Consider the following 16,983-nt stretch of genomic DNA (forward strand, 5'->3'; position numbering starts at 1 on the left):
CCCCGGCACACCATGATCTGGGACCTCGCGTGTCCACCGCCTGCTTTGCGGGGGGGGGGCGGAGAATAAAAAATTATGCCGCAGGAACAGATGAAGCTAAAGAAAGAGGGAAGCGAGGGAGTGTGGGACAGAGGGAGAGGTACTGTGCGGCACAGCCACGGTGGAAGGATCCAGAAAGTGACTTCGGAAAGGTCCTCGATCACACAAAGGAACTGCTCTTCCTGAGTCTTAAAACAATCTAAAAATGGATGGGGGGCTCCTGGTAAATCACATAGAGCCGATGGTGAAAGCGAATGTGAAGGGTGCCCATATTAAGCGTCACGGGAGAGCAGCACTGTGAGCCGCACTCATGCGTTTCCTCTAATGGCATCGCAATCGCAGCCTCCAAGAGCGTTTCTGCTGAGAAAATGAGTTTCCAACATGGACCTGCCACTGGGAAGAAAATGGGTCAGATTACTCAATTCGGGATACAGCTACTGGCTTGTATTAAGGGGGACGTGGAGAAGGAGAGGCCAAGGGGCCCTAGTAGATGCCAAGAGACCTTTGTAGAGGCCGGTGGCAGCCCATAGCCACCCAGAAGGGCCCTTTGGCTAAACCGAGATGGGCGATACACAGGCCTGGCACTGGGAAGTCAAGTGAAATGAGTCAAAAATGACCCCAACTTTTGGTCTGGGTTAGGGATGGGGGTATAGGCTGGTGGGTGGCCACAGCAGAATATCAAGGAACAAACAGGGGTGGGTTTGTTGTCTTTGGGGCCCCATTCAAAAAGTCACTTCACGCCCTCCAGGTGTAGTGACTGTTTGTGGCCACTAGAGGGCCCCATAACCTTAGGGGCCCCATTTAAATGCAGGTACTCAACACCGCTGCTAGGAACAGGAGTGGACTTGTCGTAATCCCCAAGGGGCCACAAATCAGCAAACGCTGGGTGGTCAGTACAGAGTCCAGGCTGCAGACTCAATACTGACGGGGACACGGCAAAGGTTCATATGTTCAAACAGCGTCTGCGTTCAGACGCGCACAATGGCAGATCTCGCGCCATCACACTGACGACCAGGAAAAACAGAGGAGAGGTGAGCAGAGGCCAGGCGGAGAATGATGTGTCAATAACTCATGCGCCTATCATAAAGCGTGCCTTCCGTCACCCCACCGGAGAGAGCCTGATGACAGACAGGCAGAAAAGAAGGGGGGGGGTAAGCGGCCTGCTGGGAAAACCATGTGCCGGAGCCAAGAGCCGCTTTTCTGGACTGTAAGAAAGTTCTAATGGCTGCCCGGGGAACAGCATGGCCCAAATGAGCGCGGATGCGAAAAACAGACGCCAAGAACGCCCCGAGCAGATTCCCGACCGAGCTTGGGCACGGTACCGAGGTATCCGATTGCCGGGCCCAGCTGCGAGCCTCCAAGACAAGCGGAAAAGGCGGGGGGTCAGCAATGAAAGCAATTATTTTCCGTCCCGAGATGATGTTATTTATGGCGAGTTTTCACTCCACGATTGAAGGACTGCGAAGGAAAGCGGGCCCCAAACGACCAGGCCCATCTTACCGGTGACCATAAGCAAGCAGCGCTGGCACAGGGTACAGGGAGCGGGCTCAGCGTATTGCTTACATCTGAAAGACAAACTTGAACGCTATGATTAAATGCAGAAGCAGGCCTGTCATCTCGGCAGGCTAATTCCAGCTACATAAACAGCACGCCGGTCGTATTTTCTTTCATCTAAGATGTCAGAGGTCCTACCCAACAAAAACAAAATCCGAGGGTCGGTGTGCTGACATCACCGGAGAGCCCGGCCAGCCGGCCTGCGCGACGCTTACTGAAATGTGGCCTTATGGCTGCATGCCATCTTAAGCTCACAGAGAGCTCAAATGCCATTGCATCCCCATTGTTCCAAGCACAGGGTTCCTAGTTAGAGGTCCGATAGCAGAGTGGAAGTGTGAGGCCGACACGCCATTGCACGGTTCCCTAGCAACTGCCGCTGCAATGGATTTGCTGACGTTAGACTCCCGCTTCTTTAGGAGCGCCCAGTGATATTGATTGGGAGCCATGAACTTACACGCGTAACATGGAACAGCCTGTGCCTGAGGTCCCCAACGGGGGGCGCTGTGTTTTGCACACTGCTGCTTCATATCTGCCCGGTCCAGAACATCTCTTCACCCCCGAACAACTAGACGATGTGGGTGGAGGGGGTGCTCCTTGGCGAGGGGGGGTGCGGGCAGAAAGCAGAAACCACCCACGACTTGTGAACCATGACCCAGAAGAGAAACACAGGAGTTCCTGGTTTCTACCTGCACAGGGCCTGTTACTTGGACATACAGGAACCTCCATGACACTCATCTGCTTTTTGAGGTACATGTGGTCTGTGGATAAGCTGTATGCTGCATTGCAGCAGGTAGGGAAACGGTGTATGTAAGGGTGTAGATCTCATACCTACCTGGGGCTTTACTGCCTGCCTTTGCACTGCATACCGAGGACCATTGAGTCATGTGTGTACAATTGTTTCAATGTCAAAGTCATTTCCTTGCGGAAAGTATATATATAAATTATATAAATATAAAAATATAAAAAATTAAAAAGTAGCCGGGTAGCGGTACGGCACAGGCACACTAATGTGTGACACACCGCCTGTGGTGACCCGCACAGCTGCGTGATTAAAGAGACTCGCACTCAAGTATGCATCACCCAATACACCCCGCGGCCACACACCTGCTCACTTTTCCATGGGGTCCATCACATGGCCACAAAATCACAGAGCCATGCCAGCAAACTCCTGGTCCTTAAGGTAGACCTGCTCATTCCTTCCCATTAATTTTCTATGGCCAAAAAAAAATAAAAATAAATGCTACATCACGTTACTGTTCTCACACCCTTTCAGCACCTACACTAAGCTGGACAAGGCCAAAGTCATCCTGAACCCGGCTGTCTTCTAGCACCTTCCATGACATGCAGCCCATGCTAAAAAGGTTTCTGATACCTAGGCAACATTTGCAAGAAAGGACTCTGCAGCAAATCCCAGAAAGTAATCTCTGTTCATGTAATCTCCAGGCTGGCCAGCAGAGGGAGCCAAAACACCACTAAATAATAATAAAAAAATGAACAAAGAATTCATTACTAAAGTAAGGACTGACGTTCATTCAGCAAAACGAAATATGCTACTTTATTCCCCAAGAATGCTACTTAATCGTTTTTTTCCAGCAGCCTGTTCTTTTGCTAATGGAAGCCACCATTTCTGGTTGTAAGGGGGCATGCCTGATTTGTGGGAGACGCCATTATGAACCCCGGGTGATGACGGGCTGCATCACAGGCAGCTTCAGCATGAGAGTCCGTCACACTGCTGCACACTCAGATACGGACAGATCAATAACCAGTTAGTGGGAAGGCGATCACCACAGCAATTGAGCAAACCGCGACTGCTGCCTCAAACTTCACAGGAACCTCATCGCTGCAAACCCCGGTTGCAAGCCCCGTGGGGTCTGTATGGAACGCTGTTAAAGAAGAGGGCAATAGGACAGGCCTAAATGGTCAACCTCTACCAGCAGACCCAAACATGTTGGGACACAGTGGCACCAACAAAGTCCACGGTCCTCGCTTCCACACAACAGGAGGTCCAGAACTCATCTTCTATCCAAGGGTATCCTGGGAATTTCTAGATGGGTGTCAGCCACAGTCAGAGATCAGCATGCTGGGTAATATCCTTAAGCTCACGGACCCCAGAGAGGTCGACACATTTTTGTATTACTGCATCTGTACAGCTTCTTCCTGAAAGAAGAGGGAGGTCAGAAAACGCAATGGCAGCCAACGTGCCGAAGCCTGTGTTTACTTTGAGCAAGGCACAGAACAACACAGTGGAGTAAAGCTTCAGTCGTCCGACCATCCTGGCCCAAATGCAAGGTCATGCCGATCGATGCTGCACCTTCATACGTCTCAGAGGCTGCATTGGACTGCCGCGGTGGTGCGCGTGGTTGAAAAGAACGTCCTCGTCTGCTCGACATCTGAGGCCATGGTAAGAGGACAATAGTTGGCTAAGCAGATTACACAAAAAGCAGGTAGGCGGCACCCCTGAATATGTCAACATGATGGATTCACCCCCAAACAACACCTTACAGACCCTTGCATAGTCCTGCTTCTGTATTTAAGGTTACACACATTCCTTATTTTGATTTCCTCCTGTTCCAGTATTTACGGTTCCTCCGATATATGCATTTACACTTCCTCCCATTTCTGTATTTATGGTTCCTTCCCTTCTTGTATTTATGGCTCCTCCTGTTTCTGCATTTACAGTTAATATTGTTGCCACATTTGCAGTTCCGCCTGTTTCCATATTCAAGGTTCCTCCCGCTTTCATATTCAGAGTTCCTTCCACTTCCATTTTTTATGGTTCCTTGAGGGTTCTTCCCATTACCATATTTTTGGTTCCTCCTGTTCCTGTATTTACAGTTCCTCCCATTTCCATATTTTGGGTTCCTCCTGATTCGGTATTCGGCCACAGACTTAAAGAGCATGCAAGAGTGTCACATGATTAGTTGCATGACCTGTACAGAGGAAAGCAGACCTGGCATCACAACAGACTCTAACAGGTTTTTCAGCAGCGCTAAGTAGTTTAGGGTGGTACAGTGGCTCAGTGGATAGTGCTCAATTCCCTTTAAGGCCCTGTATGCAACTCTGAATTGCTCATAGTGCATGGGATAGCGCGCGAGAGTGCACGGGATTGCGCGCGAGAGTGCACGGGATTGCGCGCGAGAGTGCACGGGATTGCGCGCGAGAGTGCACGGGATTGCGCGCGAGAGTGCGCGAGAGTGCACGGGATTGCGCGCGAGAGTGCACGGGATTGCACGGGATTGCACGGGATTGCACGGGATTGCACGGGATTGCGCGCGAGTGCGCACGGGATTGCGCGCGAGAGTGCACGGGATTGCGCGCGAGAGTGCACAGAACTGTGTGAGTGCAGGCCCCATTATGGACTGACATCCTTATCCTGAGAGACAAGCTCACGAGGGATAAGTAATTATGGATGAAAGGAAGTAAAGTGCTGTTATATATATGTATAAAGAAAAATGACATGCAAAATAATATTTACATAAGTGCTGTATGCTCATAATCAATGAAGGGGCCTTTTGGGAATACCAGTGCTTTTTGGGAAGACAGTGGTGAGCAGGACAGGGAAGCAGAGGAAAATGGTGGTTGCATTCGACAGCTCAGCTGTCACGTGGGCCAAAGTCTGAGGCAGGTAAGCAGCTGAGCGTATGCGGATAAAAGCACAAAGCATCAGCACAACAGAGCACAGGTAAAACCGCTTTCAGCGTGAGGCAGACAGCCCGCACGGCATGAGATATAACAAACGAAGAAAATCCAAGCTCCGAGGAGCGCACTCAAAGCGGGATAAATGTTCCATTATTTCTAACCCATTTCTAACCTGTCATTTGGCCTTAAAATACGAAAAGGCAGATTGTCCAAATGCCAAATGCAAAAATAAGCACAAAGTGAAACTGAGCTTGAGGAAAGGTCAACAAAAAGAAGCGAAAACGGCTCTTCACAGCAAGCGAGCTGCACACACTGACCTTTTTAAAAGCGGCCCCTTACTCTGGTGTACACTCACAGACTGCATCTGGAAAACCAGAACCATCTCAAAAAAAGCTAATGTTTACAACATTCAGACAGACATCTGGATTTTAAAAGGCCATTGTTATAAGTTTATGTAAATTCCCTGGCAAAAAAACAAACAATGGATTCACTGTATTTAGCAGCTTCATCTTCAGAGAAGTGGTTTTGGATAATGCCTGACAGCGGAGCTCACATGACGTTCCGATTTACCAAGTGGCATCCAGTCGGCAGAGCCAGACGGCGGAGAATGCAATCCTGGCTACAGAGCGATCCGTTCGAGGACAGGAAATTTGCTGGTGGTCACAGCTTCATCACTTTGATGAAGCTCCTCGGGGAGACCTCTGGACACTAAGGGGGCAGTTTGTTTGTTTGCCGAGACGTGGGCTGGGTTCCGTCGCCTGAATCACTGTGCGATTTCCGCGCTTGCGCCACATCACTCCATGTGGCGGCGGGATTTGGGGCATGCCCTACCTGACAGCGCCTAAAAAGATCAGACACAATCTGCCAACAAGGGGCCGACGGCGAGCTCATACACCCACAAATCAAATTACTTCTCCTCCTTTAGAAGTCGATAAACCCTGTCGGTGACAGAAATGCACGCGTAAATAAACAGCAATCAGGCGTAACTCCCCCAACAATAACAACAAGTAATATACTCCCCTTGAGCCGAGCTCTAGGAGGATTCGGAAATTTAATAATAGTTTGTAGTGAGACAATATGCTGCTGACTGATAGGGCAACAAAGGATTCAATTACAAGCAATTAGCGGGGAAGCGGCGCGTTTGCCGGGCAGAGGGAGGGAATCCTTATCAGTGGTTGTGTTAGTCGCCCCGGCGATGCTGCCCCAGTCTGACGTCAGCATGGTGCCACGGGAGCCCCTTCACACCACTGTGAGATCATCAGAAAGGCGAGCCAGCTGCCTCGAGGTGGTGGCAACAATGAGGCCCTTTTCTGACACGTACAGCGATGGAGACGCCAGGGTGAAGTGGGACGCTGATGCGTCGGCTGGGTTTCGGCAAAAATGGAGGCAATGAGGAAAGTGGAAATAATACCACGCTGGAGGTTTTTTAGGGGAATAGCCATGAGGTACACCAGCACCCCCTAGTGGGCGGGTCTTTAGCTGTAGATCCCAGCCCCCTCACTTCTGTCCTGTGTTCTTGGCACCAGAAATTTGCTGGACAGGTTCTTAACAAGCCCTCTATTAGGGAACAAAGCCGGCACAATATCGTAGCTGCAAAACACATGCACCGCAAAGGCAGCTTATGAACTAGAGTGACACAGTATCTGTAACTCTGAACCTCCACTTCTGAACAGGACGTTTATAGTAAGAAGCATCACCAAACCACCAGCAGGTGCATCACCCTGTCAGTCTGTCCAGGATCCTGTCTCCTTGCGGACAAAGCTACTCTCCTTAGTGCCAGTGTGTTTAACAGGTACGTCTTAACTGATCAAACTTGAACTGACCTTGGAAAGTAGCCCTGAATAAATATGAATATTTAACGCCTTTGCTTGGCCCTTGGGTGCCTCCCACAGGGGCCCCTACTGCCATACACCCGCACAATGCTGACACTCCTTCACGGAGGACGACGCTGTCAGCACACGTCCCTCACGGCAAGATGATTGGCAGACGGCTTTTATTTTTGGAACTTGAGCCTCAGAGAGACTGCACCCAGACCTCAGCTAATCAGCAGGGGTCAAGACGGGGGTGGGGAGGGGATCACCACACAGCTGGCCTGCATCAGGAGGAATGCACAGAGCGTCGTTACATGCTTTCCTATAGGGAGGGGAGCTTTCAGAGAGCAAGCTTCTGTAAATCGCGGCATCCACACAGATTATGGCTTCGGGCTGCAGCCAGACGTGCTGATTTCACTACATCTCGGCAGAAACATCCCTTCTGCAGCAGGCAGCTCCACACAAGACCAGCAGGGTCAAATGAACAGAACCATCCATTAGGCCAGAAACGGTGAAGTTCAGCCCGTTATCGGGAAGGTGAGGCTGTAAAGATACGTTTAACGTGGAGGAGGGCAGGCAGACAGGAAGACCCCACACACACACACACACACACACACACACACACACACACACACACACAGGTTTGTAATTATATCTTTGGGAGGACTCTCCATTAATTTCTATGGGGGAAACTCTAATCCAAACATGACAACCATAACCCCTACCCAGCCCTAACCTTAACCATAAGTATCCAAACAAAATATGAGACTTTTGGCATTTTTAGATTTTTGACTGCATTCACAGATCATTGTGGGGACCTGAAAAATAACAGGTTTTTATTACACTGTGGGGGATAATGTAATATAAACCTAATCCACACACAGACATAGACACAGACACACACTGAATGCACGCACTGACGCAGGACGTATTTAGATCCCAAATGAAGGGGACATACTTTCTTTTCATTTCAACCACTGTGTGTTTGTTTGTTCACCTTTCGTTCTAGGGAACAGAGCCGGACCCCCCCAAAAATCTGTGTGTGGTGGAAATAAATCGATCCTGGCCATCCACTCTGCCCTTGTGCTCCCACCACGTTAATGATAGGTCACCTGACAGCTGGTGCCAGGGCTCCTGCAGCGTCACAATGCCAACCAGCAGCTTCTCAGCACTTTAATCACCATTATTGCTCAGGCAGGGCCGTGGGGTGTGGGGAGGGGGTGGTGGTGAAGGGGTTCAACTTTTTCCTCTTCACTTTTTTCCTCCTTTCGACGACAGAGAGGGCTGATGGGGGGAGAGAGCCAGAAGATATGATCGCTTCCAGTCAGGTGCCACGAGAACCAAGCGGGGGGGCAGCTTCACCAGGTGAGTGAGACAGAGATGGGGGGGGGGATGGGGATGCAGCAGTGGGTTAACACAGTTAGAGTTTGATGTTTGCTAATTTACCGGATGGGATGACCCACCGAGGGAAGCCGTGCATAAGCTACCTGACGGCTCCCCCCACCACTGGCGCTACCGCAGCACCCAGCCACCTGGCTTAGGAGCCGCTCCTCATGGCTAAACCAGCTCATGACAGGAAAAGACCCTTTTATTGTGAAAAAGCCGAAAATGACTCACAGTAACATTTTGTGTCTTGTTTTATCGCACTTTGACACTTGAAAAGGAAACATTTCTCACAGAAAACAGGGAAGAATTAAAAGGGCCGCTGGCGAAGAGACGGAAGACGGGGCCCGTCGCGAGGGGCCCCAAGGGGCCCCAAGGGGTCCCGGGGCTGCGGAGGAACAGAGCCGAGGAGAATTCCACACGCTCCGAGATGTTAGCGCTTGCTGGCCATAAATGGAAAATGGGTCATTCGGCAGGATTATTACTGTCAAACAAATGACTCTGAAAATATTTGTCCTTGATATAAGCCACTGAGATCATGTTTACTCCTCTGAAACCATCTGATATAAACCATTATCATGTGACCCTCTGAAGCAGCCCCACCCTTCGTAACCCTTTATAACCTCAAGTGCAGAATCAGCCAACTGAAGTTGACTCGTAAACATTGCCTGAGCAGGCAACACCCCCCCCCCCCCCAGTGTTTGGTAAGCGGCAGGCCCCCCCGAGCGGGAGACCAGCACGGGACATGCCTGCGTCACGCAGACAGCACTCAAACTTCACCAGAAAACAAGCGGCTTACAAATGGAAATAGCCATACGCCGGCTGAGGGGCATTAGAGCGAACGTCAGCTGTCAGCTTAAAGAGTCGGAGAGCAGACCCACGAATCGCGGCCTGTCAAAACACTAACATGTCAGTCTTAACTCCTGCAATCGTAAAAGGAGGCATCAATCAGCGCAAATGGCAGACTGATGCTGCTCACGCCCACATGCAGGGAACGGTGCTGCGCGAGTGCGGGGGGGAGGGGGGCGTCACGGGGAGAGACGGGCCCACTGTCATTCCCCTGCCAGGGGGCTCTTTGGGCACGCCACATAACGTTCTTTCTTGCACCCAGATTAAACACCTCCATGAACCCGAGGGTCTACACAACAAGTTGGAGCTGCAGCACTTTCAGAGAATCGCCATTAAGCGCCAGAGAGACACACTCGACAGCAACAACAACGGCGGCAATAAAAATGATAAACGCTGTAGGCAAACAGACATCAGCGTTCGCTCAACAGCCTCAATTTCATGCAAATATGGGGCTGCTACCAAGAGCCTTGATGGCATCAAGCCAGCTGGCGAGAACCCGGGCCACCTAATGCCGAGAAACCCACCTGGCGATGGCGATTCAGGCCTGATACTGAGGGCCCACGATGGCGTCAAGCCAGCCGCCGAGAGCCCGGGCCACCTAATGCCCAGAAACCCACCCGGTGATACGCAGACAGGGACACAGAAGCATAATGATGCAAGTCCAGCTTATTTTTTCACCAAATATTATTTTAAATACCAGCGAAGTGCTGCACAGATTTATCCAGGCAGATGTTCTCTTAGGGACAGTTAGTACCTCCGTCCTGCTCGAAGGACTAACAGTGGAGTTATTTCAGAAATAAAACCTGTGACTTTCCGGTCCGTTCCTAAATCAACACTCTACCCACTGTGCAAACTCATTACCTCAGTGCACTTCCTACCCGATAAATCACCACAGACCCTGGCTCTCTGTAAGGGATAGAGGGGGTCTAATCGCACCTGGGAGGCTCCCGGCAACTCTTTCAGTGAGGCTCTAGCGGTAAACACCCCCTACCTACCATTTCTGGAGGTCACCTGAAACCCGAAGGGGAGGCGCATCTCCAGCAGAGTCCCAGAGAAGTGAGTCACAGGCAGGCGTGTGGGGATTAAGGGCCTGCTGGCCGCCATGCTGTCTGGCTCTGCGCTCTGAGGGGCCACAAAGTCACCGCACCCGGCGTCCTTTGCGGGGCCAATTAAGAGTAACAGTGAGCAGGGCAGTGACCGATCAGTAAAAAAGCCCTGCGGTAAGACGTACTGGGACACCAAACGTGCGTCACTGAAATAGCAGTGTGTGGCTCAGCAGGTTAGAACGCTGTGCCTGTGATCGGAAGGTCGTTGGTTCAAATCCCATAGTCAGCAGAGTGATGTCACAATTGTGCCCCTGACCAAGACTTTTAACCTCCAGTTGCTCCAGGGACTGTCTGACCCTGCTTTCTCAAAAGATGTACGTGACTTTGGATAAAAGCTGCTGCTAAACAGAATGGGTAAAATTCATACATGCCAGTTAACACATCTGTTGGGCATGTTTCAGTGTGAACCATCTAAACTGGGGCGAGCTTCTGGGAAAGGAGAGGAGGAACCCAAAGCTTGAGGTCACACCATGTGGTTAAAACATTAAAGGGATCGGTGATTTCTCTCAGAAGCCCTCACTATTTTTTGAGCATAAAATGTTACATTCCTTCTGCAGGATCGAATGCCAGCAAGCGTAAAATGTCCCGTGGCATGTGGATAAAAGACACGGAAGGAGAGCGCCCGCTGAATTATGACCGCAGTGAGATGTGCCGCTGTTTAGCGGCCGTCACTCTGCTCTTGGTTTCCATCGACGTCACACCCCCCCCCCCCCCACCACACCCCTCCCAAAAATGTCATTTCACATTCTGCATTAAATCAATGTGGCCGGGAAAGAGAGACAACGCTGTTCACGGTGTGATGGGGTGGAACCAGTGCTCCCTCCACTGCTTTCCCCACAACGCACTGCAAACAGTTGATATCCATGGAGTAAAAGCCGCTTTCATTTCCCTGCGAACCTCCTTCAACCCCCACAGACATAGTAGGCATGATGGCCGACGCTGACCAAACACATAACTGCAAGCTTGCTCCTTGAGAGCAGCAATGTTCACATCATCTTGTCTCCCCGCCACCTGTAACTTTTAGTTGTTTTGTTGCTCTTGCCACCGCCATCACCGTATAGCGCCCTCTGAGGGTGGCACGAAGGTGCCACAGAACCCACCAAGCAAAACTGTAAATATCACTTTGGGTGTCACTTGTCACCAGTGGCTGCCGCAGCTTGCCGGGCACGCGTGGCGAGAGACGACGAGACCCATCTGCCGTGTGCCCACACCCCCCACCCTCTACACACATACACACACGTGCCAGGCTACCTTGAGACTGGCGGTTGTCGCCATCTGGCGTCTTCACGCTCACGCTCTGGGTGGGGGAGGGGGGGCAGCGGGGAAAGCCCAGCTCACGTCCTGTCATGAGCCGGCAGCTCCCCACGCTGCTGTCTGACGTGTCCCGGCGGGAGGCCCTACGTCGGCATATATGTGACCGGAGGAGGTGAGGAGTGTGGAAAGACAGCTTGATACAGGAAAGGTGAGAAAGAAATAAAGGTAGAGTGTCATGGAAAAGAGTGGCTGGGTGTGATTTTGGGGGGGTGGTCAGTCCTGATGTGAGTTTTAAAGACCATTTTCATGTCACTTCAAGCCAAATTTAAGACCAAATTGTAAGCAGAATTGTGATTTACCAGAATCAATATCCATACATTTACACTACAGTGACTATATCCACTGTTCATTGAAGTTTGTATTAAAAATAATCTAACAATTCATGTGTGAATAATAAATCAAACTTTACATGCAACAATCAAGGCATGGGTGCCTCAGTTATGAGAAATCCTCCTACCAAGAGACTTCACTCAAAATAGAGGAACAACGGACTTAGATTAAGACGTTCAATGCCCCATTATCCAACATGACGTGCATATGAAGTAGCAGATTTGATAGATTCTTGAGTATTTGAAATTGTACTTTCCCATGGATGGCTGTTTCAAAGACAATGCCTTAGACGAGATGCCTAGCTACCATGTGTTCTGATAGGTGCTACAGCCCGTGCTATTTTGAGCACCACTTATTGAACTGTATCAAATGTTATGGAAAGTAAAGGTATGTTATGAAGTGAGATTAACGTGCACCCTTCAAAACCCATTCAATACTCTTCTATCCATCTCATACACACACACACACACACACAGACACACACACAGGGTTGTAATTATGTCTTTGTAGGGACTCTACATTCATTTCTATGGGGAAAATCCTAATCTCAACATGACGACCCTAACCACTACCCAGCCCTAACCTTAACCACAAGTAACCAAACAAAATATAAGACTTATGGCATTTTTAGATTTTTTATTGCATTCACAGAGCTTTGTGGGGACAAAATAACAAAACAACAGGTTTTTATTACATTGTGGGAAACCTTTGGTCCCCACAATGAAATATAAACATAATCCACATGCATGCACACACAGACACAGGGTATGTGGCAAGAAGATAACAAAGATGTTGACATATTTTAGAACGCTATCCATGCTCAGATAGAATTTAACTATTCAATGTGCAAAGGGTAGAATAAATGGATTAATAATTATAAAAGTAAACGGTTCTTGCTAAAGCTCAAAGCTGCAGGGATTTTAGGAACTGTGGCAGCGTGGATCGAAAACTGGTTAACTGACAGGAAGCAGCGAGTAGTTATTAGAGGCACAATGTCACAGTGGGCCTGCGTTCATAGTGGGGTAAAGCAGGGTTCAATTTTAGAACCACTATTGTTCCTAATTTACATTAATTATATTGACACCAATACATACAGTAAACTGGTTAAATTTGCAGACGACACCAAGGTGGGTGGTGTAGCAGATACTGATCTAGCAGCAGAAAGGCTACAACAGGATCTGGATTTAATTAGCGACTGGGCTGATACTTGGCAGATGAAATTTAACGTAGATAAATGTAAGGTACTCCATGCAGGGAGCAGAAATATAAAGTACAGATATTTTATGGGTTCCACTGAAATAAAGGTAGCTGATTACGAGAAAGATCTCCGTGTGTGTGTTGATGCTTCCATGTCCCACTCTCGCCAGTGTGGGGAAGCAATAAAAAAAAAGGCCAATAGAATGTTGGGTTATATCTCTAGATGTGTGGTGTTTAAGTCAATAGAGGTGATGTTACATTTATATAATTCCTTGGTAAGACCCCACCTAGAATTTTGTGTGCAGGTTTGGTCACCATACCTTAAGGAGGACATTGCTGCCTTAGAAAAGGTGCAACGGAGGGCTACAAGAATGATTCCTGGTCTTAGAGGAATGTCTTATGAGGAGAGGTTAGCTGAGCTGAATCTGTTCAGCCTCAAGCAAAAGAGACTAAGGGGTGACATGATCCAGGTCTATAAGATTCTAACGGGTCTGGATGCTGTTCAGCCAAATGGCTATTTCAATATTAGTTTAAATACTAGAACTCGTGGCCATAAGTGGAAATTAGCGGGAGAACATTTTAAAACAAATTTGAGGAAGCACTTCTTTACACAGCGTGTAGTTAGAGTATGGAATAGTCTTCCTGCTAGTGTAGCGGAAGCTAAAACCCTGGGTTCTTTTAAATCAGAGCTAGATAAGATTTTAACAACTCTGAGCTATTAGTTAAGTTCCCCCCAAACGAGCTCTATGGGCCGAATGGCCTCCTCTCGTTTGTAAATTTCTTATGTTCTTAATACACATGTCCAGCAAAGTGTGGTTTAGGCAATGTGTGAAGGGGGATAATGCATGGCACTTGATTTTCTGATATTTCCATACATCTATATTAATAACTGCACTGTGTCCATTCACTGACAAGTGCCTGTAAGCCAGCAACAGCTTGAATGAGAAGCACACATGTGAACATTCAAATATTAAATTAAATATTTGCCTATAAAATAATCTGGAAAACCAAGGGGTGTGCAAGAGGTGCTATGAACTCAAAATGCTGAACCATTATCTCATTACAAAGATTGTCTCTTTTTGTAAATATGAACAAGATTCTGCACACACAGTGAAAGGGCTCGAAACACAGAAATGATTGGTGTGCATCTCTGCCTTTGTATATCAAAAGTCAGTGATTAACAACTGACCCTCCTTAAAAGCCCATCTCATTTAAGACTTAAATGAATTTTATTTTTCAACATGACTAAAATACAATAGTCCAGGATGCCACAAACCCTATTTAGTACCGAAGCATCTCTCTCTCTTTCTATATATATATATATATATATATTCCAATATAAATTATGGACAATGAGACAATAAGAGATTAACAACAATGAAACATTCCTAACAATACACTAATAAATAATAATAAAATTATGTGAATGTAGTCTTGCTCCAAAAATATTTTTGAACTGCACTTACCTTCTTCATAAATGCTGTTTTTTAAAATATAGTTATTTAAAAACAAGCAAATGATCACTCGCATTGCCACACCGCTACAGCCAAAGTGATAACTGGGACGGCTACTAAGTGACTAATCGGTTGGATGATTCACGTCCCGGGCGGGATGGTGTGAGATTTCCTCACGATACTCAGAATTGTGTGCAATTTAAAGTTTATTAATTATTTCTGATATTGCGGATAAGGGGGGACCCACTATGAATGTATGACCTCAAAAAAAATAATATCTAGTTAACTTAAATTTACAACTTAATACGGCTTTTCAAGGATTAATTGGATCAACTCGAAGTTAAGACATTTTAAGACTTTTTAATGCCCTGCAGATATATCCCCTCTGACCCTGTGAAGGACACGCGGGCAAGGCTGCCGGACAGCAGCTCCCCGGGAAAGGCAGCCCATCATCCGTGTGGAGAAACCCTAACCCTAACCCTAAACCTAAACCTAACCCTAAACCTAACCCTAACCCCTACGACAGATAAGCTGCAGGGAGAGCAGGGTGCGCCATTACCGGGCCGCGCCCACGGCAACAGGGACAAATGATGACCTTTGCTCTCCATGCGGAGCCCGTGGGGGTGAGGGACTTGCCGGTGGAGGGTGTTGTTGGCGTGTCAATGTGCCATTAATACTCATTAGGGGCGGTAACGCAGACCGTCCCTGCGCACACCTCACCGGACCCGCAGCCGCAGCTAAAGTGGATGCCCAGGCAGCTAATCTTATTAGCAGAGGAGATGTGTCACCGCATTCATCATACGTAATGACACAATTAATCAAAGGGCCCAGGGTGTCTGCTTTGAGGGGGGCAGATGGCCGGCCGATGCATCTGGCTATCGATGGCATCTCATTACATAATGGGTGTCCTCTCTCCTCTCTGATCTTTACCTGCCCTGACAGCCCCCCTGGACCAACATCCTGATGCCAACAGGTAGGGGGCGCCGCCCTGCATTCTCCAAAATCAGTTGTGTTTACTTGTTTGTTATTTGGATGTTTTTATGGGAGTTCGTGGAAAGCATATGGAAGTTGTAGAACGTGGCCCAACGTCTGTTTGGGACTTGGGGCTGGCAGAGAAGGAAGCAGACTGGCACACATCACCACCTTAAACAATCCCATGGTCTTCCCTTCCACGGAAACACTCACCGTAGTAACGGACACAGTCACTCTCTCGGTTAAAGTTTAACTGTCGCATGGACAATTTCCCGTCCCACTTAATAAAAATCAACAACATGTAACAGATTGCAGGCAGTCCATCAGTGAAGGACAGGCCCTAATTTAAATAAATTTGGGATTTTAAAAAGCAGAACAGGCAGTGAATACCCAGTCCTGTCATACAGCGGCACTGTGCAGTGCTGTGAACATATTATGTTTCCCAAGGCATCTTTGGAAAATAAAAGGTCCCCTAAAAATTAAGCTGCCAACCAACAGTAAAAGGTCACCATATTTTCTTGATTTATTAACAATGCTCTTATGCTAAGAACTAGAATACCTAGTATACAACACTTAAGCGCGACTCCAGAGAAAAATTCATGTCATTACAAGCATCCTAAATGACTTTGAAAACAAATAAGTTTAAGAGGGATAAAGACTGTATCCCTAATGAGGTTCCGGTATGTAGGCTGTACTAGAAAATTCTGTCAGTAAAAAAATAGAAACGATTTCACCCTGTAAGACTAACGCAGCATCTCACACGAAACCACAGGATGGATACAGCAGAATGACAGCAAACGCTCTGTGTCTTGATCCAGTGGGGGCTGTACATCACCGCCCCCCCCCCCCGAACACCACCCACCTCACTCATGCAGCACACTGTGCATGTTGACACGCACACATGCACAGTGCAGTTACACACACACTTACCGCCCTCTGTTTCTTCAACATCCTCTTCTTCTGACTCAGCAGGCGCGCCAGCTGGGGGTTGTTCTCCTGGTCCGAGCGGCGCTGGTGGTTCTGCCGCTGGTGCCGGTGGTTGTGGCCGGCCAGGCGGGCCTTGCGTGGGCCCAAGCTCAGCCCATTCCGCACCCGGCCCAGCCTCTTCTTGTGCAGCGGTCCAGGCCGGCTCTCGACGCGATCCTGGGGCTTGATGGTCATGTCCTTCTGTGGAGAGCAGAGCACACAGACAGCAATTCAGCATCCGTCAGTGGGAACCAGGGGCGCTGTCCTGTAACTGTACGGCCGACTGATTCGGGGACACAGAAAAATCACAGGAGCTTTAAACAGGCAGTGAAAAGGCTGCTTACAAAGGTGGAAGGAGACGGATCGTAA

At 48.6% G+C, this 16,983-nt stretch overlaps 1 protein-coding gene across 8 annotated transcripts in view; it reads right to left on the reverse strand.

The window, feature by feature from the left end:
• The window catches only part of auts2a (activator of transcription and developmental regulator AUTS2 a), a 241,864-nt gene that overhangs the window by 174,665 nt on the left and 50,216 nt on the right, over window positions 1-16,983 (reverse strand). For all 8 annotated transcript variants that reach the window (XM_072713729.1, XM_072713730.1, XM_023833010.2 and 5 more), the window contains one exon: window positions 16,579-16,815. In XM_072713729.1, coding sequence (XP_072569830.1) covers window positions 16,579-16,815 — 237 coding nt within the window. The remainder of the gene's footprint in view (window positions 1-16,578; window positions 16,816-16,983) is intronic.

The sequence above is a fragment of the Paramormyrops kingsleyae genome, chromosome 6 (assembly GCF_048594095.1).
Source record: "Paramormyrops kingsleyae isolate MSU_618 chromosome 6, PKINGS_0.4, whole genome shotgun sequence".
Lineage (NCBI taxonomy): Eukaryota > Metazoa > Chordata > Actinopteri > Osteoglossiformes > Mormyridae > Paramormyrops > Paramormyrops kingsleyae.